The sequence below is a fragment of the Haematobia irritans genome, chromosome 3 (assembly GCF_050003625.1).
Source record: "Haematobia irritans isolate KBUSLIRL chromosome 3, ASM5000362v1, whole genome shotgun sequence".
NCBI lineage: Eukaryota > Metazoa > Arthropoda > Insecta > Diptera > Muscidae > Haematobia > Haematobia irritans.
Window position 1 is genome coordinate 223069029 of NC_134399.1, and position 24369 is coordinate 223093397.

Sequence of the window (24369 nt, forward strand, 5' to 3'; positions counted from 1 at the left end):
AAAATATTATAAAAAATTCTTCAATTATTAATTAAATCGTCCTTAAAGGTAAAAATTGTATAAATATTAAAGCAATATTATCGCTAAAATATGCTGAAATATTATAAAAAAATCTTCATTTATTAATTAAATCGTCTTTAAATTTTTGAGTTTTTGTTTACTAAAAAGCGTCCAAAAACAGGCGAAAGCCTTGAAAATAAAAAATGTAAAACCAATTGTAAATAGTAATGTTAGTAATTGTTTAGTTAAAAAAATTACAATGATCTATAAAAAATTAATTAAAGAAATTGGAAATTATCCATATATTATATAAAAAATTAATTAAAGAAATTGGAATTATCAAAAAAGTCTAATTCATTGATTTCGAGCCAAAACAACCGTTTCTGTAAAATAAAGACATTTTTACCTGTCCTTAAATCAAGGTTGTACAAAATTAAAATTGGGATACAAATCTCATTTATCGGTTTTTCATTCTCTCTTTGTGATATATGTATTAACAAAATTATCCAATGATGCGACAAACCCAAAATAAAACTTTGCCTATATTTTATGTTGGATCATTGGATCTTTAATCCAAAGTTAATTTAAGGAGATTTTTTAAATCAAAAAATTTTTTCTTTACATTAAAGAAAATTACCTTACTTTAAGGAGATATAGCTTTAAAGGAAGGACGCTAATTTTCAAAATTCGTGTTCTAAATTAAATTAAAAAGACAACAATTTTTTCGGCATGTTCAAGTGTAATTTACTTTGGATTTGGTGAATTTCACGAATTTATTCTAATAATTAGTTGATGGTTTCGCTGTAAGTAGAGGATGCTGATGAGGAATGGAGCCATACACACTGAAAAAAATTTACGTAATATTAAAGATAACGCAACCTAAATTTTAGGATGCGCAATTTACAACACACAAAAAAAAATTTTCTGATTTAATCACGAAATTAATTGATCCAATTAATTTTGAATTGAAATGTCTTCAATCACAGAAATGATAGTATCAATTAAAAAATTCATGACCTTCAATTGTCAATTAAAAAATTAATTGATTCAATTAAAAAAATAATTGATACTATTAATTTTCGTGATTGTTTCAATTAAAAAATTTGTTGATTCAATTAAATTTTTAATTGAATATTTTTTAAAACTCAATTAAAATTTTAATTGGAAAATTTTTCGTGAAATTTTTTTCTGTGAATTTACAAAGGACAAATTTCTTTAAAATAATGCAATTTTAAAGTTTATAATCTTTGCTTCAAAAAAAAATTTTTTTTATTAAATTTAGGACACAAATTTCGGAAATTTGCGTCAAAGTCGCAAAAACGCTTCAAATATAGTCTAAGACTTATTTTGAGGATTTAGCATCTTTGGTTTAAAGTTGTCTTGGAATTAGGAAAACATTTTGTACGTTGGTATATGTTATAATTTGGATTTTTAAATTGTCATTTGTTTGTACGTCAATAGCTTTATGAATATACCGCAAAAAAAGAGAATAAATGGAATCTTAATTTTAATTTTATTGATCCTAGATTACGTTAGGTTAGGTTAGGTGGCAGCCCGATGTATCAGGCTCACTTAGACTATTCAGTCCATTGTGATACAACATTGGTGAACTTCTCTCTTATCACTGAGTGCTGCCCGATTCCATGTTAAGCCCAATGACAAGGGCCCTCCTTTTTATAGCCGAGTCCGAACGGCGTTTTTATTGATCCTAGATTTAAAGCAACATATGTCGCTAAAAAAATTTATTTATTTTAAAGAAGCCGCAGCTTTGGCTCGGAATCAATAGCAAAATCTTTAAGGGAATGTCAAAATTGTTCGATCCAAGTAAACTTTTTTTTGAGTGCATCCAACCATCTTGCAGCTTAAAGAGCTTAGTCCAAATAAATTTTACAAATATACTTTTCCTCTATTGTTGACTAAACTTCTAGAGTAGCTTAAGCTGAAATCAAAACAACAATAATGACCAAAGATTTAATTAAAATTTATTTATTTTAAAGAAATTATTATTGTGTAAATTTCCAGCCATACAATTTAGGTTCCACAATATTTTATATTAGGTTAACATTTTCTCTGGAAATTTATAACACATGCAAAGAAGAAAATAAAAAGATTTCTAAGTGCATTATTTAATTGATATGCCCTTCAACGTTTCCATATAAAATAACCTATTAATTACAAAACTATTAAAAACACATATAATAGAATGACGTAAGCCTTGTATTTATATCAACAAAAACAAATATGCACCACACCTGTATTTTGCATTATTACAACATCTTCATAATCACCATCAATGTAATAAAAATAAGTTAAAGCAATATGATGGTATAAATGAAAGAAAAAAAACTTTCAAATTCCGTTGCACCAAATAACAAGCAATACTAAATGAAAAGAAAAACACAAACAATAACAAAGCATTGAAAAAAAAAAACAAACATGATCACGTTCAATAAACTATTTTCACGAAATCGAACTAAAAAGTCACGAAATCTCGAAGATAACTACATTAAGCCAAATAAAATTATTAGAACCTTTAAGAGATTTACTGTGGAATTGGGAATGCGTCAACGGACAGCAATTTAATTAAATTCAATAAAAATGTTTATTCCATTCTATAACTTTTAAGTGAAGTTCAAAATCTATCACAATGGACTGAATAGTCTAAGTGAGCCTGAAACTTAATCGGACTGCCACTTTAACCTAAGTTCAAAGTCTTTGTATGGAAGTAATGAATTCAACATATAATACTTTGGTTTTCGCTTATTAAATATTGTATATAATTGTTTCTTTAATTTTAATTAGATTTTTTTAACCTAAAGGCCGGAACTCTGGTTTTCGCGTTGAAACTCCACACAAAACCAAAAAATGCGAAAAACTAGCGAAATTTTTTTCCATTTTTGGTACTTTGTTTTTTATTTTTTTTTTTTTTTTTTTTTGAGTTGAAAAACTGACGTTTATAACATGGCGCCATTTGCAATGTGAATTAAGAAATAATTTATTTATTAAAACTATTTGTATGGGTTTATAATCAAACACGAATCATATTTTTGTTCCGAAAACATACAAAGGATCAAAGGAGTAGCAGATCAATTGCCCAAGGAAAAATAAAATGTTAATTTTGTAATAGCAAACAGCAACCACCAACCTAATTCAATATCGCTCCCTGTTACCTAAATAAACACCGCTTTCTATGTGCGAAATAATGGTTTCTATAAAATGTTTTCGCAAGAATGAACATAGTACCGGCCTTAAAAGAAGAAAGGAAAAAAAAAACAAACAAACTTTCGGCGCATCCGAATACATCTCTTTACCCATTACCGACAATCTTACAAGTACTAAGCCAAAAATAAAAAGAAAACAAGTACATACAGGAGTAAGTTCGGCCGGGCCGAATCCTAAATATCCACCACCATGAATCAAATATAATAGTTTTAAAACTCTTTGTCGTAGCGTGTTTCTTGATATGTTAACCCTGTAATGCCCCATTTTTTTACCAGCTGATTAAATTTTCAATGTTAAGGACACAAAAGCAAGTGAACTAAGCAAGAAAAATTTATACCGTAAAATTCAGCATATGCTGCAAAGCCTCTTGAATAGTTTCAAATAAGTTTTCTTTTTATTTTGACCATTTTTGTTGTCTTAAGGTGTGTTTTACTAAAATATTTCTTATTATATGGGCATTAGAGGGTTAATATATAGAATTTTAGGGGGTTTCATGACAAATTTTCTCCCAAGCAAATCAGTTCAACCAGATTCTACCTATGAATACTAGATCAGATTCTGGATTTATGAGAACCAATTTTGTTTGAGTTTTAGAGAAATCATAAACATATCGTGTATATGATGAAATAACGCCTTGATTTGAAATGTTAAATCTATAGATTTTTTCCAGGCATTATTTAAATTAATACGATGAGTAAAATCTGTAAATTTTACTTTCAGTTTCAAGCAATTTTCATGATCAGTGCGCCTGTTATACCCTGAAAGAAGTGTTCTCTTTTCTGAGGAACGAGACGGACCATTTTCGACACACCTCTTTATGGTCCTAAAATACCTCTAGATTTCTAATTTCCGGCAAATTGGATAAAAAATACGGATTCTAGAAGCCCCAGAAAAAAAGTCGGGAGATAGGTCTATATGGGGGCTATACCAAAACGTGGACCTATAGGGACCACTTTCGACACACTTCTTTATGGTCCTAAAATACCTCTAGATTTCTAATTTCTGGCATATTAGTTAAAAACTACGGATTCTATAAGTCCCACAAGTAAATTTGGGAGATCGGTCTATATGGGGGCTACAACGAAACATGGACCGATACACCCCATCTTCCGCACACCTATTTGTGGTCCTAAAACACATCTCGATTTCCAATTTTAGGCAAATCGAATAAAAACTACGGTTTCTAGAAGCTCAAGACCCCAAATCGGGGATCTGTTTATATGGGAGATATATCAAAACTTGGACCGATACTCTCCATTTTCGACACACCTATTTGTGGTCTTAAAATACCTCTAGATTTTCAATTTCAAGCAAATCGGATAGAAAGTACAGTTTCTGGACGCCCAAGAGGCAAAATCCGGAAATCGGTATATATGGGGGCTATACTAAAACATGGACCGATAGGCACAACTTTCGGTATACTCTTTGATGGTCCTAAAACAACTCTAGATTCCAAATTTCAGACTAATTGGATAAAAACTACGGGTTTTAAAAGCCCAAGACCCCAAATCGGGAGGTCGGTTTATGTGACGACTATATCAAAACTTGGACCTATATAGCCCATCTTCGAACTTGGCCTGCCTGCAAACAAAAAAACGAATCTGTGCCAAATTTCAGGACGATAGCGCCATTATTGAAGGCTGTAGTGTGATTACAACAGACAGACAGATGGACAGACTGACATGCTTATATAGTCTTAGAATTTCTCCCTGATCAAGAATATATATACTTTATATAGGCAGAAATCGATATTTCGATGTGTTACAAACGAAATGACAAACTTATTATACCCCCGTCACCATTCTATGGTGTTGAGTATAAACAGAAAATAATAACAAGTATATACGGCCGTAAGTTCGGCCAGGCCGAATCTTATGTACCCTCCACCATGGATTGCGTAGAAACTTCTACGAAAGACTGTCATCCACAATCGAATTACTTGGGTTGTGGTATCTTAAAACTTCTTAACATCGTTTTCTAAATTGTGAGATATTCCATACGTAGTATATATTAGACAAAAAAGTTATGTATAGGTAAGTCTACAAATAATTACGAATCGACACGGACTTTTGCACGGTACGTAGAGAGCCAGAATTGAAATATGGGGGTCGCTTATATGGGGGCTATATACAATTATGAACTTGATATCGACCAATTATTGTGTGATTGGGGGGATCGATTTATCTGAGGGCTATATATAACTATAGACCGATATGGACCTAGTTAGGCATGGTTGTTAACGGCCATATACTAGCACAATGTAACAAATTTCAACTGACTCGGATGAAATTTGCTCCTCCAAGAGGCTTCTAAACCAAATCTCGGGATCGGTTTATATGAGGGCTATATATGATTATGGACTGATATGGACCACTTTTGGCATGGTTGTTAAATATCATATACTAACACCACGTACCAAATTTCAACCAGATCGGATGAATTTTGCTTTTCCAAAAGGCACCGGAGGTCAAATCTGGGGATCGCTTTATATGGGGGCTATATATAATTATGGACCGATTTCGACCAATTTTTGCATGGGTGTTTGAGGCCATATATTAACACCACGTACCAAATTGGAACTGAATCAGATGAATTTTGGTCTTCCAAGAGGCTCCGGAGGTAAAATCTGGTGATCGGTTTACATGGGGGCTATATATAATTATGGACCGATGTGGACCAATTTTGTAGTGGTCATTAGAGACCATATACTAACACCATGTACCAAATTTCAGCAGGATTGGATGAAATTTGCTTCTCTTAGAGGCTCCCCAAGCCAAATCAGGGGATCGGTTTATATGGGGGCGATAAATAATTATGGACCGATGTGGACAAATTTTTGCATGGTTGTTAGAGACCATATACTAACACCATGTACCAAATTTCAGCAGGATTGGATGAAATTTGTTTCTCTTAGAGGATACGCAAACCAAATTTGGGGGTCCGTTTATACGTAAAAGTGGACCGATATGGCCCATTTGCAATACCATCCGACCTACATCAATAACAACTACTTGTGCCAAGTTTCAAGTCGATAGCTTGTTTCGTTCGGAAGCTAGCGTGATTTCAAAAAACGGACGGACATGCTCACATCGACTCAGAATTTCACCACGAATATATATACTTTATGGGGTCTTAGAGCAATATTTCGATGTGTTACAAACGGAATGAAAAAGTTAATATACCCCCATCCTATGGTGGAGGGTATAAAAAAACTTTCGGCGCATCCGAATACATCTCTTTACCCACATCACCGACAATCTTACAAGTACTAAGCAAAAAATAAAAAGAAAATAATAATAATAAAAATAAGTGAGAGGTGGATGCTAAAATTGTTTAAAGCGCAGAAAATATAGAACACTGAAAATTCACAGCCGAAGATGGCTAAACATATCATGTGGTACAGCTATCGGAATGTATGTATGTGGGGGAGGGGTGGGGGGATAAATAAATAAACATTATTATTAATTCCTAAATAGCACCGCAAATCGCAGAGTATATGAATACAAGTGTATACCATACTTCTCTGGATGATCCAATTTATTGGCTAACAAGATGTGGTAACTCCAAGAATAGATGTTGCCAGTATATTATGTAAAGGGTGATTCTTTTGAGGTTAGGATTTGCATGCATTAGTATTTGACAGTTCACGTGGGATTTCAGACATGGTGTCAAAGAGAAAGATGCTCAGTATGCTTTGACATTTCATCATGAATAGACTTACTAACGAGCCACAACGTCGAATTTTCAGTGAATGGGCCCTAGAAAAGTTGGCAGAAAATCCGCTTTTTTATCGACAAATTTTGTTCAGCGATGAGGCTCATTTCTGGTTGAATGGCTACGTAAATAAGCAAAATTGCCGCATTTGGAGTGAAGAGCAACCAGAAGCCGTTCAAGAACTGCCCATGCATCCCGAAAAATGCACTGTTTGGTGTGGTTTGTACGCTGGTGGAATCATTGGACCGTATTTTTTCAAAGATGCTGTTGGACGCAACGTTACGGTGAATGGCGATCGCTATCGTTCGATGCTAACAAACTTTTTGTTGCCAAAAATGGAAGAACTGAACTTGGTTGACATGTGGTTTCAACAAGATGGCGCTACATGCCACACAGCTCGCGATTCTATGGCCATTTTGAGGGAAAACTTCGGAGAACAATTCATCTCAAGAAATGGACCGGTAAGTTGGCCACCAAGATCATGCGATTTGACGCCTTTAGACTATTTTTTGTGGGGCTACGTCAAGTCTAAAGTCTACAGAAATAAGCCAGCAACTATTCCAGCTTTGAAAGACAACATTTCCGAAGAAATTCGGGCTATTCCGGCCGAAATGCTCGAAAAAGTTGCCCAAAATTGGACTTTCCGAATGGACCACCTAAGACGCAGCCGCGGTCAACATTTAAATGAAATTATCTTCAAAAAGTAAATGTCATGGACCAATCTAACGTTTCAAATAAAGAACCGATGAGATTTTGCAAATTTTATGCGTTTTTTTTTTTAAAAAAGTTATCAAGCTCTTAACAAATCACCCTTTAGTAAGTATGTGTATGTAGCTCCTATTGCATATTTATAGACAGAAAACAAATGTACAAATGCTTCGTTTTTTTTCACTTGGGCCTAGTGAGATGAGACTGAGATTCTATACATACTGTGAATAACATTTACATTAGCTGTTTTTTTACGGTTGATCATTAAAACCAATGAAGTAGTCAAGTGAGTAAATGCTGTTGCACACACACACACACTCACAGTTACTCGTTGGAATGATGAAAAACAGGAATTTCATATGAACAAATTGAACCGCATGATGCATTGCCAACCAAAACCAATGCATAGATGCACATATACAGTTAAGGAAAAACTTTATTTGGTTTAAATAAATGTTATCTTTAAATAATAACGGTGATATTAAAACTAAGATAACATATTTCCAAAAACAAATATTATTAATAACAATAATATTTTAATATAACGCAACGATTAATAAAGATCGGATAAAATGAAAACTAACCCAGCAAAAAAAAAATGGAAGTTTTTCCACAAAAAATTCTTTTAAAGCCCATCCCAGAATCCCCATCGAGTTTTTTCAACTTCCGATGCAGTCCTTTTGGACAAGTCCACAAACATTTGTTCTAAAGCGCATCTTGGGATCCCCCAATGATTTTTTTCAACTTCCGATGCAGTCCTTGTGGACAAGTATTAGAAAGACGTAATCAGGCTATTTTAAGTGCAAATTTCGGACACTTAAATTTTACATAAAAAATAGAAAACTAATAAAAAAACCGAAAATTAATAAAAAAGTAAAAAAAAATAATAATAATAAAAATAAATTTCATCCCCGCTGGGATTTGAACCTGTGCCGTTTGACTTTTTCGCTTCCATGGAAGTTCTGTTGAAAAGGTTTTGTAAATTACGAGAATTTGTATTTTTTTTATGGAAAAAATATATTTATAGGAAAATATATATGAAAATAAAAAATAAAAACGATGCATAACATAAAAAAAAATATTTTTTTAGAAAAATATTTGATAAAACAATTACCGCTGGTGAGATTTGAACGTTCCTTATTCTTATTTTTTCGTTCATACTAATAAAGAACATTTTGAGAAGCAATTAGAATGTTATTCCTTGGTGTCGTATTACCTTTCGACGCTTTATGTTCAATGGCGTTTGTGACTGAGTGTGCTAAGGCGTTCTGTTATGGTGCCAGCAAACCCAGGTTCAACGCCTGGTCGGAGCGAAAAAGTTTTTCAAATTGTAAAAATTAGATAACAGGAAAACAATAGTGTAACAAAAACACATATGGTTGAAAAAAAGTGAAAATTTTCTGAGAATGAGTTGCAGACGGCTCAATTTTCTTTAATTTGAGTAGTAGTAGGATCAAATAGATCAAAGAAGACGAAAGATATGCTCAAAATTGTAAGTGTACCTCCAAAAATTAAAAAAAAAAGTTCAAAAATTTGTATCTCGAAAACCAATCGACAGAAAATTTTTTATAGCTCATTTTCGTGTTTAGTAGGTCAAAATCAATGGGAAAAAGTATGCTAGAAAAAAATAACAGAGAAAATTTTGTTATTTGTGACCTAGTGTAAGAGATAACCGCTAATAAATCTAAAGTCTTATAAAAATGTCAATATATCCTAAAATAATGGACTTAAGATAGTAAAAAATGAAAAAAATATAGACGATCAAATATAGGGGTTATAAAGCCGATATCGGTGACGCTATATCACAAATACCCTACATGAAATTTTTGATTTTTTAGTTTTGGTTCACGCCAACATCTACCACCAGATTTAAAAATATTATGTTTTTTTTTATCATTGTCATCAACTCATCATTGTCATCAACACCATGCAATACCCAGAGACAATTAAACAAAGTCAACGGCAACAAATTGACATATAGAAGGTCTTGTGAAACAATTGCCGAGTTTGAAAATTCGATAGGTGCAGCCCTCAATGCAATTTAGATCAATTGAGTACTAGTCGCCGGTTGCAATTCAATTCACATTCAAATTCAAAACCATTGTTTGGAATGCTTTCAGTCAAAGCCTTTTGTTTGTTCTGCAATTGTATGAATGCTTCGTATTTTATTTTTAGATTTCTTCATCAGCCATGATAACTGTGTAATCGCTCTTTTACAGACCTTGGCTTTGGAAAGAGTACGTCTCTAAAGAAATCTAGATCAGGGAGTACGTGTTAGAATGTGCGAATACTTCATTGTAACGCTGCATTTTTTGCATGATTGTTAGTGCTTTTCTGCATATTTTTTTGGCCAAGTTTTCGAAAATTTTAATTCTTCAATATGGCCCAATATTTAATCGGTCAATACATACTTGCATCGCTAATGTCGATGCAACAACGTACGTACACTATTAAACCAGCTATAGACGAGTCTCATCGTTACTTATTGATCCTATACATTGATGCGATCAATTGATCGACCTATTGCCGATTGATGATCATGATGGTGGCAAGCAAATGTTTTGTTTTATAAAAAAAATTCCCACAAACAACTCGGATAGTTTGAGAAACGGTATCAATCATTAAGAAGTATTAACAAAAACAAAAGGCAAATTTAATTTTATTCACACATTTCTACAACATTAATATGCAGTACATAAAACCAGGCCGTTAGAATCAATTGATTTTTGTTTTGCTTTTTTTTAAATTGAAATAAGTGGGCCTAAAATCAAAGCAGGGAAATGAGATCGAAGTGCTTCTGATTGATGTGAATGAGTTTTTTCATGTATAACCTAAAATTTTGGTTTTAACGCTATGTTGATACTGTGAAATAATCGTCTACTACGTGGAAATGTATATGTTCAGGTTTTTTTTAAATACTTTTTTGATCCTCCACTCGAGCCCAAAATAATCTACCAAAATTTGGAGAAAATTTAACCAAACCCTACCAAACCAAAAAATCTTATTTTGCAAAATTTTATTTCTAAAGAAAATTTTGTCAAAATTTTTCTATTGAAATAAAATTTTGACAAAATTTTCTGTAAAAATAGAAATTTTGAAAAAATTCTCTAAACATTTTCTATGGACAGAATTTTCTATAGAAGCAAACTTCACAAAATTGTCCACGGAAGCAAACTTTTGACAAAATTTTCTATAGAAATAAAATTTTGACAAAATTTTCTACAGAATTAACATTTTGACAAAATTTTCTATAGAAATAAAAATTTGACAAAATTTTCTATAGAAATAAAATTTTGCCAAAATTTTCTATAGAAATAAAATTTTGCCACAATTTTCTATAGAAATAAAATTTTGACAAAATTTTCTATAGAAATAAAATTTTGACAAAATTTTCTATAGAAATAAAATTTTTCCAAAATTTTCTATAGAAATATAATTTTGACAAAATTTTCTATGGAAATAAAATTTTGACAAAATTTTCTATAGAAATAAAATGTTGACAAAATTTTCTATAGAAATAAAATTTTAACAAAATTTTCCATAGAAATAAAATTTTGACAAAATCTTCTATAGAAATAAAATTTTGACGAAATTTTCTATAGGAATAAAATTTTAACAAAATTTTCTATAGAAATAAAATATTGACAAAATTTTCTATTGAAATAAAATTTTGACAAAATTTTCTATAAAAATAAAAATTTTGACAAAATTTTCTATAGAAATAAAATTTTAAAAAATGCTCTATAGAAATAAAATTTTGACAAAATTTTCTATACAAATAAAATTTTGACAAAAATTTTCTATAGAAATAAAATTTCGACAAAATTTTCTATAGAAATAAAATTTCGACAAAATTTGCTATAGAAATAAAATTTCAACAAAATTTGCTATAGAAATAAAATTTCAACAAAAATTTTTTTGAAATAAAATTTTGGCAAAATTTTCTATAGAAATGAAATTTTGTCAACATTTTCTATAGAAATAAAAATTTTACAAAATTTTCTATAGAAATAAAATTTTGTCAGCATTTTCTATAGAAATAAATTTTTGACAAAATTTTCTATAGAAATAAAATTTTGACAAAATTTTCTATAGAAATAAAATTTTGAAAAAAATTTCTATAGAAATAAAATTTCGACAAAATTTGCTATAGAAATAAAATTTTGACAAAATTTTCTATAGAATTAAAATTTTGACAAAATTTTCTATAGAATTAAAATTTTACAAAATTTTCTATAGAATTAAAATTTTGACAAAAAAATCAAATTTTGACAAAATTTTCTATAGAAATAAAATTTTAACAAAATTTTCTATAGAAAAAAAAAAGGTTGACAAAATTTGCTATAGATATAAAATTTTGGCAAAATTTTCTATAGAAATGAAATTTTGTCAACATTTTCTATAGAAATAAAAATTTTACAAAATTTTCTATAGAAATAAAATTTTGTCAGCATTTTCTATAGAAATAAATTTTTGACAAAATTTTCTATAGAAATAAAATTTTGACAAAATTTTCTATAGAAATAAAATTTTGAAAAAAATTTCTATAGAAATAAAATTTCGACAAAATTTGCTATAGAAATAAAATTTTGACAAAATTTTCTATAGAATTAAAATTTTGACAAAATTTTCTATAGAATTAAAATTTTACAAAATTTTCTATAGAATTAAAATTTTGACAAAAAAATCAAATTTTGACAAAATTTTCTATAGAAATAAAATTTTAACAAAATTTTCTATAGAAAAAAAAAAGGTTGACAAAATTTGCTATAGATATAAAATTTTGCCAAAATTTGCTATAAAAATAAAATTTTTACAAAATTTTCTATAAAAATAAAATTTTTACAAAGTTTTCTATAGAAATAAAATTTTGACAAAATTTTCTATAGAAATAAAATTTTGTCAGCATTTTCTATAGAAATAAAAATTTGACAAAATTTTCTATAGAAATAAAATTTCGACAAAATTTACTATAGAAATAAAATTTCGACAAAATGTACTATTGAAATAAAATTTTGAAAACAAAATTTCTATAGAAATAAAATGTTGGCAAAATTTTCTATAGAAATAAAATTTTGACAGAGTAAGTAAGTGGAGAGGAATATATTGCAAAATCTACCAAGCCATCAAGAATTCTACCAAACAGTAAAAATTCTACCAACTATGGCAACCGTGGTTGGAATACAAATAAAAACATATGTCTTTCGTGTTAACCGCAACCGTGTTATCTTCAACTTAAAATTCGTAATTCAAACTCGCCTTCAAGTATAAATTAGTTTTAAACACATTGTAGTCAAAATACAAAATATCAACGAATTTAAAGATTTCATATATTTTTAAGAATTCTTCAGTATTATTAAAGCCAAATTGAACTTAGTTCACAAAATTTTCTTATATGCTTTGTGCTTATAACAATACTTTTTCAGTGTATAGCAGTAGTGTCGAAAGAAAAGGTTTTATACTTTAAAGAAAATTGAATTTCTTTTAAGGGATTGTTGGTCGACTTTTCAACTTTCTCAAAAATTAGAAAATTTCGTTTTATTCAAAGTTTGACTTAAGCCCATAGGACTTTTTCGAAAATTCGAAAGGTAGATCTTATGAAAATTTGTAAAAGTCGGCTTTCGTCTTTTTTGATTATTGAAAAGTAAATTTTTTTGACTCACACTCCGTTTTCAATTTAAATTCGAATGTTCATTAAAGTTCGATTAGTCGATTTCGGTCACTATAAAAAGTTAATTACTCGTTTTTGACTAACATTAAAGTCAGATTAGTCGATTTGACTATTTGTCGATTTTTAAGAATGCAAAAAGTCGAGAAAAAAATTGATTTGTAACTTTTGTATCCCTATATCCAAATTCATTCAAGTCGGCTGATAGATTAGGCATGATTTTTTAAAGAACCATTGACATGAGCGGATATATTATTTTTGAAGTTAAACACAATTTACTTTGAACATAATAAAATCCGAAAAGTCATATTTGAATCATTACTAATCCCCTAAGACCGATTTGATAGCAAGTAGAAAATTCTAAATTCATTTAATCAACTTTTTTATGTATTCACCGAAATCGATTAATCCCCTAAGACTCGTAAAAGCCTTAAACTTGTATGCAATTCGAGCCGGAGAAATAAATTTCGATTTCATCTTCTTTTTAGGGGTAAGTCAACATTTTGACTTTCCTAAATTTAAGAAAATTTCGATTTTTTTTTCAAAATTTGTCTTTTGCTCATTGAAAAAGTAGATTTTACAAAAATTTAAAAACGTCGATTTTCGTGGTTCTTGAAAAGTGGACCTTTTGCCTCAAAATCCTCTTTCAATTCGATATTTTTTGTTAAAATTGGATTAGTCGATTTTAGTAACTATAAAAAGTCGATTAGTCTATTTTGGCCAATTGATTCTGACTCGAAAAAATTAAAAAGTCGTTTAATCGATTACAAAAAAACGACTTCACTTTTTTCCTTGACAAAAAGTCGATTATACGAAATCTCTGTTTCCTGATTTTTGTATCTATATCAAGTTTGCTGATGGATTTCTTAAAATAATCATTCACAAGACCGAAAAAAATTGAGATTGACCACAACTCATTTTTAATGCCTTTCGATCAATAGAAGATTCTAAATTCGAAAACCGTCTCTTCCTTTATCATTAAATATTTTCTATAAATTGCAATTCTACTCCAATTTTTGTAATACATGATATGATCTCTATTTTAATATAAACCTATAAATACAAAATTTTTAAATCAATCACCAAATGTCATTGCCCCAAATTGTGATAAGCGGAGAAATAAAAAATACAATAAACCTGAAATTTCTTGCAAAAAAATCCTTAAGTGCAATGACTGAGTAGTATTTGTGAGTTTATTATTAAATAACCTGAAGTTGACATAGATAGAAGAAAATTGCAAAAAAGTAAACACAGTGTACTAAGTGTATCGAGTCATTTATGGTAGCTACAGGTAATCTGGAATACATAATTTATTGAAACTAAAAGACAATAGAGGAAGAGTCAACCATATACGGAAGAAACTAGTGATTTAATTTCTTTGGTATTTGAACAAGACAGCATTGAAAACCAACACAACTAAACAAAGAAAGCGAAAAAACAAACAGAAAGTCTCTGCATGACTGGGAACCATTCACAATAAGAAAAAAACATAAATGAACGAAATAATCCATCGAAGTGGGAAAGAGTCTTCTGAATCGATTTACATTAAGAATAGATGACACCATACAACATATCGATCGCATTGTGGTGCATAGCAGGTGTTGGTAATTCAAGATCTAAGTGACATACTGGTTTGACAGGCCGATGGCTTTGCCTCTTAACATCTTCATAGTTCAACATGAACTTGATAACTGGTTTAAAAGATGCGTTCATTATCTGATATGGGATTGCTTTGTGGATTTCTGGTGTCCACGAAGATGGGAAAAATCTTTTTATACTCTTCTAAGAAAAGTAATAATCCATGACTTATATTAATATATATCCAACATATCCAACCAACCCCATTTCCTTTTGTGGATGGAGCCCACAACATTTTTCAGAATAGATTTTGTAGAAATTTAAGGATTTTCTTGTTTAAATTAATAACTGCCAATTCCATTTGTTACTCTAGTCAAAATGCGATTTTTTTAATTTTTCAAAATATTTCCTTACATCCTTAGCTCCCCACCAACCGAACCACTCTGTACCCCAATCCCATCTAACTTTATAGAAAATTTCATTTGCTTGAATTAAGTGTTTTCAGTGCAAATTTACATAAATAATAACCTTTATATGGGTGAGACCCTGAAGAAAAATAACAAAGTGGAAAAAGAATCATAATAAATTCCATTCATATGCACACAATCCCAAGAGCCAACAAAACAAAGACCAAAGAAAATGTCAGTCTTGCGGTTGAAAGCATAGCAGCAGCGGCGGCATCTTCGTCATTTGTTGACGATTGTCAAAAGGCAGTAAAAGTTTTTTATTTTGGTGTTACTCAGCACCTCGGCGTTAAACTCATCCAACTGGACAGAGAGCTAAAAGATGTAATAGTGGTAGTAGTCCTACATTGGATTTCATTTTTGGGTTATGACAATTCTTTAGCCTCATCGTCAGTTTAATGCGTTCCATGCTTTTGGCCTCAAAGAAAATGAATGAGACACGCAATCAGCTCCACACTGGGAGTTGGTATTTACTACAACTCCACCATCACGTTGTTAGACTTGACACATGTCTATGACAAGAAATGGCGAACTGTCTACATTCCTCCCCTCTAACTTGTAATTTTATGCATAATTTTCTTTGAAATTATCGAAAAAGAAAAATAAACGAACGCCGTTAGCTTTCAGTCCAGCTCTTCATCAGCACATCATCATCACGAAACCAGCGACAACGCGAAACGACCTCAAAATAGAAATAAGTAACAATAGCTCTGTCACTCGCAATTATTGGGTGCGGTGCCAGTTTAGGGGGGTTCTGTGGTTACGTTAACAACCTAAAATGGGGATGGATGGTTGTGGAGGGGAAATCCGAATGACAATAATAATAATTATTTAACAAAATATCCACGAGTATGAAGGTTTGTTAATAACAAAAATACACACAATTCAATAATACCTAAATGGAGAGCGGAAGACTCACTAACTGACTAACAGTGTGAGCAAATACCAATAAATATTTGCTTTTGAATGTATTTTTCTGTTCATTTTAAGAATTTTAACAAAATTTCAGACATAAAATAATTTTTAATAAATCTAGACAAGTAAACAAAATGAGAAATATAGGAAAAACATTGAAGAGAAACCCCCATAATACCTCATACCCAGAAATATCTTTGCAATTCAATAAAACAAAGAGGTAAACACTAATACAGCGTAAGATAAAATTCCTCATAGATATGAAGCATTCCAAGCAAAAGTGCCATATTGTACAAGGCAAATATATATAATAATTTTTTAACCTACAACCTGCATCAAAGATGACCCACAATGGATCACGTTTTGACAATGTGTCACTATAGAACGAGATTTGTATCTTCACCTGAAATTGTGTGATATATGGTGTATATTCTCCGATTTCTGATGTAGCCCCACTCAATCTCAATCATACCTAAATGAAGAGTGAAAACCCTTGTATGCGAACATCAACGTATAATGCTCTTGAATGTATTTTTAAGATCAATCTAAGAATTTTAACAATATTTTTAAAAATTTTTAATAAATCTAGAAAAAGCGACAAACATAGGATAACCAATTAAGAGACCCCCACCCCCATACTACCTCATTCCCAAAAATACCTTTACAATTCAATAAAACAAAGAGATAAATCCTAATATAAAGCGAGATAAAATTCCTCATGTATATGAATTATTCCATGTGAAAGTGGCATACAAGTGGATGATATTTGAAGGTTTTTACAAACTATAAAATAATCTACAAAAATTCGAAAAAAATACATTTACCAAAAATCTACCAAACTTGAAAAAATCAAAATTTTATTTCTATAGAAAACTTTGTCAAAATTTCATTTCTATAAAAAATTTTGTCAAAATTTTACATCTATAGAAAATTTTGTCAAAATTTTATTTCTATAGAAAATTTTGTCAAAATTTTATTTCCATAGAAAATTTGTCAAAATTTTTTATTAAAATAAAAAAATATTTTGTAAAATTTTTATTAATATAGAAAATTTTGTCAAACTACATCTACATCTATAGAAAATTTTGTCAAAATTTTATTTCTATAGAAAATTTTGTCAAAATTTTATTTCCATAGAAAATTTGTCAAAATTTTTTATTAAAATAAAAAAATATTTTGTAAAATTTTTATTAATATAGAAAATTTTGTCAAAATTTTATTTCTATAGAAAATTTTGTCAGAATTTTAGTTCTATAGAAAAAATTTTCACAAAATTTTATTTCTATAGAAAATTTTGTCAAAATTTTAGTTCTATAGAAAATTTTGTCAAAATTTTATTTCTATAGAAATTTTTGTCAAAATTTTACATCTATAGAAAATTTTGTCAAAATTTTATTTCTATAGAAAATTTGTCAAAATTTTATTTCTACAGAAAATTTTGTCAAAATTTTTTATTAAAATAAAAAAAAATTTGTCAAATTTTTATTAATATAGAAAATTTTGTCAAAATTTTATTTCTATAGAAAGTTTTGTCAAAATTTTATTTCTATAGAAAATTTTGTCAAAATTTTATTTCAATAGAAACATTTTCAAAATTTTATTTCTATAGAAAATTTTGTCAAAATTTTATTTCTATGGAAAATTTTGTCAAAATTTTATTTCTATAGAAAATTTTTCAAAATTTTGTTTCTATAGAAAATTTTTCAAAATTTTATTTCTATAGAAAATTTTGTGAAAATTATTTTCTATAGATAATTTTGTCAAAATTTTATTTCTATAGAAAATTTTGTCAAAATATTACTTCTATAGATAGTTTTATCAACATTTTATTTCTATAGAAAATATTGTCAAAATATTATTCCTATAGAAAATTTTGTCAAAATTTTATTTTTATAGAAAATTTTGTCAAAATTTTATTTCTATAGAAAATTTTGTAAAAATTTTATTTCTATAGAAAATTTTTTCAAAATTTTATTTTCTATAGAAAATTTTGTCAAAATTTTATTTCTATAGAAAGTTTTGTCAAAATTTTATTTCTATAGAAAATTTTGTCAAAATTTTATTTCTATAGAAAGTTTTGTCAAAATTTTATTTCTATAGAAAATTTTGTCAAAATTTTATTTCTATCTAAAATTTTGTCAAAATATTATTTCTATAGAAAATTTTGTCACAAATTTTTTATTTCTATAGAAAAATTTTCACAGAATTTTATTTCTCTAGAAAATTTTGTTAAAATTTTATTTCTGTAGAAAATGTTGTCAAAATTTTATTTCTATAGAAAATTTTTCATAATTTTATTTCTATAGAAAATTTTTCAAAATTTTATTTCTACAGAAAATTCTGTCAAAATTATATTTCTATAGATAATTTTGTCAAAATGTTATTTCTATAGAAAATTTTGTCAAAATTTGGGAGCCACCGTGGTGCAATGGTTAGCATGCCCGCCTTGCATACACAAGGTCGTGGGTTCGGTTCCTGCTTCGACCGAACACCAAAAAGTTTTTCACGGGTGGATTATCCCACCTCAGTAATGCTGGTGACATTTCTGATAGTTTCAAAGCTTCTCTAAGTGGTTTCACTGCAATATGAAACGCCGTTCGGACTCGGCTATAGAAAGGAGGGAATTTCAAATCATCATATTTTTGTTTTTTGTTTCTACATATAAGCGCTATGTAGCAAATATTTTATGGCAAATTCCCGGTTTACCAAAAAAAGATTCCGTACATTTTTCAAACATATTTTAGAAATTTCCATTATTTAATTTTTCATCGCTTTTTTAAACACAATAAAATTAAGAAAATTTAAACTTTTTGCAACATTGAAAAACAGTGAACCCACCAGGAAGAAAACATTTAGTTATTACAAACGCTGACATCGCGCCGATATCACAAAAATAAGTAAATATTTTTCGACAAATTCAAGAAAATTTATTAGACATAATTAATTTTTTTTTTTTCACTTGTTAAAGAAAATTTTGTAGTTTGAAGGAAAAAATTGGATTTCCAAATTGCAATAATGTCTTTAGTGACATACGAAGTTCATGATGGGCACATTTGTAATAAAATTTACAAATTTAAAGAAATAATGAACTATTTTGTGAGAAGTACGAATTTAGTAAAGCTTTTTACTTCATTTGTGTATAATTTGTTCCCGTTTTTTTTGTTCATTTAACTAACATACGCAAAAAAATATTAGAGCAAAGGAAACTTTCTCCATATAAAATAATTCCATGAACCAAAATAAAGTTAAATTGGTTTTGGTGAAATAGAGAGTTCACTCTTTTTTTTTTTTGAGTGCAAACCTTCATAGAAAAAAGTTCCATTTCTAGAAGAGCATTTTTGGATGTACATTAAAAGCAATGAATTAAGATATTTTTGCTGGGTACTCGTTTGATATTCATAATATACACTGAAAAAAATCACTGGTTTAATTATTTTGTTAATCAAAATAAAAACCATCATCAACATCATTTCCGTGACTGTAGAAATTTCAATTAAAAATTAATTGGATGCATTAATTTCATGATTGAAACCAAAAAATATTATTTTAAGGGTATGTCTCATTATTTTACTCGCCAAATAAATAAATCCAAATTTCCCGATTTATAATCTTTATAACCAAATACTGGATGTTAGATTTTTGTAATTTTAAATTCAATAGTAACTTATTAATTATGATTTTGTTTAGTTTTGTATAGAACGCTTCATATACGTTGCTCATTGTTTACCACCACTTACTTGTCACTTTAATATGTGTGGGGCTCCACATTGTTGTTGTTGTTTGTGCTGTTGCGACTGTATGTTTGTATTGGACACTGACGATGTCTTGTTATTACTCTGCTCTCTGGTGCTCCCCCTTGTTCATTCGTAACATTTACCTTGATGACGACGTTTTTGTTTATTTTTTCACCAATATTTTCTATATATTTCTCTTTTTGTATATTCCTCTAACACAAAATATAATTTTCAACAAATACTAATATTTTGGCCATACACTAGTTTTGACATAAAAAAATAGATCATATTTGTTTTACACTTGTTTTCACTTTAAATTTCACCTTTGCCTCAACTTTAATCCATACCGAACCGACAAACCGTCTTCACTATGCGATGTGCAACTCGATAATGAAAGTTGTGCGAAAAATTACAGTGACATTGCAATCGACAACAATTTATCGATTATTCCATGTATGGCCGGCTGTTTTAAATTATACCGTATGCGCAACATACGTTATCTATATGACGTATGTACACCGTTGTTAATAGTACGTTCGTATTACACAACAAAAAGGAAATACCCAATGCAACGTCCGGATAAACTAACGTTCAAATTAACCGGATATTATGGATAATATCCGGTTAAAAAAGATATATTACAAAATACACGTATATTTCTTTATTTTTTAATTTGACTTTCCGAATAATCGGTTTAATATTCTCATAAGCCGGTGCGTTTTGACTCTACCAGAAAAAAACAACTTTCCAACAAAAAATTAATATAGCAATTCACTTTTCACGGATTCAATGAAATTCATAAGTGCATATCTCCGGTTCTAGCAGAGATATCTGCCTAAATTTCACTTTCACGGATAAATTGAATTTTTGGCTACAATTTAGTATGTGGAACACTATTTGATTTATAGCCGGTTTTGTAGAAAAATACCGGTTCCAATATACACATTTTTAACGTAGAACCTAAACCGATAGTTGAGAAAGATCGAGTCATACCTCGTTTGAAAGTTGATAACTTAGTGGGCGGTGAGTAATCAATTTACCAGAACCGGATTTATTTACGATTATTTACTTAAACTTTAAGCTTGAAGAACCACGTATCCGGTTAGGTATGCAAACCGGTTACTTGTTATTTCGACATTGAATTGTATATCGACCCAAAAATCGTTTTAATCGAGATTGCAGACAAAATCTATTTTGATTTTTCTTCAAGCAAAAAATCGCGTAGTCTTCCCTCAGTAGGAAAACGATATTTGATTTTGTAGCGGAAGGAATATCATCTGTGGCATATGCATGTTTAAACACATTGGGATTTAATAAATAAGCAAATATCAAAGAACAATATCTTTATGGAGTCCTACATTTTCACATGAAAAATTTTATAATTCGTTGCGTTTATTTGTTTCAAAATAGACACACAATAAAATTAATCTAACATGCCTTTGATACAGTACTTTGTAGTGGTACAATTTCTGCAACGGTTCATAGAAACATAATTTTTGGTGCGCATAACCTGTTATTCACCAACTAAATGCACATCTCTAGATTCAGTTATCGTTATCGGTTGAATGACATTGACACACAGCTGACAAAACAATTAATTTGATATTCTAGATCTAAATTTACGTGTTTCTTTATTAACATTTAATACAATGGTTTGTGTTCCTTGCTTCATCATTCCAGTACTACTCTATATCTGGCATAAATTTGTACAACCAATTCTTTTGAAATATTGGAATCCGTGGGAGAAAAAAGATGCCCAAGGAAATGTGATAAAATCTGCTCCTGAATTTCCATTTGAGTGTAAAGGTGGTGTTTGTCCTTATCCAGGTGCTAAAAAGCAAAAAGTTCTCGAAGAACCAACTGCAGAGGAGACAAAGCAAAGTGGAGATGGCCATAGCAAAGAAAAGTAGTACAATAGTATAGATTTTTTTAGAATTATCATCGGTGATAGTGGAAGGGGTGTTTTTTAGCTATTGAAAGTATTAAGAAATTAATAATAGTTAATAAAAGTTATAACAAACTTTTCCACTATGACTATGCACTGGGTGAGAAAGGAATGCTTGTCCTTAATATAAGGTAACTTCTTTCCTTTGTCACTGATTGCATTCTCTTCTTTTTATTTTCTATAGTTCATTATAATTAATTAATAATTGTCAATAGAATTATAGTTATAACGAATTATTGCCAATAGTATAAATAAAAAAAAAACAACAACATAAATGTGTGATCCTATTTTTTTTTTAATGTTGGAAATAGACCCCAGGACCACCAACCGTAAGATGGTGCCGCCCCAGATTTTCTTAAAAAAGTGTTTTACTTAAAGCTCCAAAATGCTATTAGCAGACATTTTGTTAATTTGAGAAATATTCCGATTTTTTAAATAAATACAAGACATGCATTTTAATATACAGTGACTCACAAAAGTATTAGTTTTTGTTTGCTTTCTTGAAATCAAATGTATTTTTTTGTAAACTGTTTAGCATTTCTATTAAATAGTTTTATTGAAATGTCTCCGTGGACATACATAAAAGCAAAACGTAAATAAAAACTTGAGAAATTACGATAGGATCCTACGCGAACAATTTTCGAGACGGTCAATCAAATGTTCATGCAATATTGAATGTATGCTGTTGCCACAGATGCCTAAGGTAGTCTCAATCTCACTATAGGTCACATGAAGATCTTGCATTATCACTTGTGGCACAGCATTAACGGTTTCCGAAACAATTCTACCAAAAATTGGCGGAATTCTTGTGGTTTTGGTAGATTTTGCAAATTATTTCTCTCCAACTAAAAGGTACTTCATAAATTTCCAATATAAATAAAAATTTTGTCAAAATTTTATTTCTATAGAAAATTTTGTCAAAATTTTATTTGTATAGAAAATTTTGTCAAAATTTTATTTCTATAGAAAATTTTGTCAAAACTTTATTTCTATAGAAAATTTCGCCAAAATTTTAATTCTATAAAAAGATTTTACCAAAATTTTAATTCTATAAAAAGTTTTATGAAAATTTTATTTCTATAGAAAATTATGTCAAAATTTTATTTCTATAGAAAATTTTGTCAAAACTTTATTTGTATAGAAAATTTTGTCAAAATTTTATTTCTATAGAAAATTTTGTCAAAATTTTATTTCTATAAAAAATGTCGCCAAAATTTTATTTCTATAAAAAATTTTGTCAAAATTTTATTTCTATAGAAAATTTTGTCAACATTTTATTTCTATAGAAAATTTTGTCAAAACTTTATTTCTATAAAAAATTTCGCCAAAATTTTAATTCTATAAAAAATTTTATCAAAATTTTATTTCTATAGAAAATTTAGTCAAAATTTTATTTCTACAGAAAATTATGTCAAAATTTTGTTTATATAGAAAATTTTGTCAAAACTTTATTTGTATAGAAAATTTTGTCAAAACTTTATTTGTATAGAAAATTATGTCAAAATTTTGTTTCTATAGAAAATTTTGTCAAAATTTTATTTCTATAAAAAATTTTGTCAAAATTTAATTTCTATAGAAAATTTTGTCAAAATTTTGTTTCTATAGAAGATTATGACAAAATTTTATTTCTATAGAAAATTTTGTCAAAATTTTGTTTCTATAGAAAATTTTGTCAAAATTTTGTTTCTATAGAAAATGTTGTCAAAATTTTATTTGTATAGAAAATTTTCTCAAAACTTTATTCGTATAGAAAATTCAGTCAAAATTTTTGTTCTATAGAAAATTTTGCCAAAATTTTATTTCTAGAGAAAATTTTATCAAAATTTTATTTCTATAGTAAATTTTGTCAAAATTTTGTTTCTATAGAAAATTTTGTCAAAATTTTGTTTCTATAGAAAATTTTGTCAAAATTTTATTTCTAGAGAAAATTTTATTTCTATAGAAAACTTTATTTATAGTGGAAATTTATGAAGCACCGTTTAGTTGGAGAGAAATAATTTGCAAAAATTTCGCCAAAATTGAAATTTTGACAAAATTTTCTATAGAAATATAATTTTGACAAAATTTTCTATAGAAATAAAATTTTGACATAATTTTCTATACAAATAAAGTTTTGATAAAATTTTCTATAGAAATATAATTTTGAGAAAATTTTCTATAGAAATATAATTTTGAGAAAATTTTCTATAGAAATAAAATTTTGGCAAAATTTTCTATAGAAATAAAATTTTGACAAATTTTTCTATAGAAATAGAATTTTGACAAAATTTTCTATAGAAATAGAATTTTGACAAAATTTTCTATAGAAATAAAATTTTGACAAAATTTTCTATAGAAATGAAATTTTGACAAATTTTTCAATAGAAATAAAATTTTGACAAAATTTTCTATAGAAATAAAATTTTGACAAAATTTTCTATA

The 24369-nt window shown here is 28.6% G+C and overlaps 2 protein-coding genes across 3 annotated transcripts in view; one reads left to right on the forward strand and one right to left on the reverse strand.

The window, feature by feature from the left end:
* Rip11 (Rab11 interacting protein) overlaps nucleotides 1-20396 on the reverse strand; it is a 59048-nt gene extending 38652 nt beyond the window's left edge. For both annotated transcript variants that reach the window (XR_012721109.1, XM_075303160.1), the window contains exon 1: nucleotides 20007-20396. Coding sequence is in view for 1 of the 2 variants with exons in the window: in XM_075303160.1 (XP_075159275.1) it covers nucleotides 20007-20037 (31 nt within the window). In the remaining variant the exon portion in view is untranslated. The remainder of the gene's footprint in view (nucleotides 1-20006) is intronic.
* A 1161-nt stretch (nucleotides 20397-21557) lies between these two features.
* LOC142232376 (UPF0729 protein GD16342) lies at nucleotides 21558-22223 on the forward strand. The gene has a single exon (XM_075303161.1). It carries the CDS (start codon nucleotides 21653-21655, stop codon nucleotides 21911-21913), a length of 261 nt encoding a protein of 86 aa, XP_075159276.1. The 5' UTR covers nucleotides 21558-21652; the 3' UTR covers nucleotides 21914-22223.
* The last annotated feature ends 2146 nt before the right edge of the window (nucleotides 22224-24369 follow it).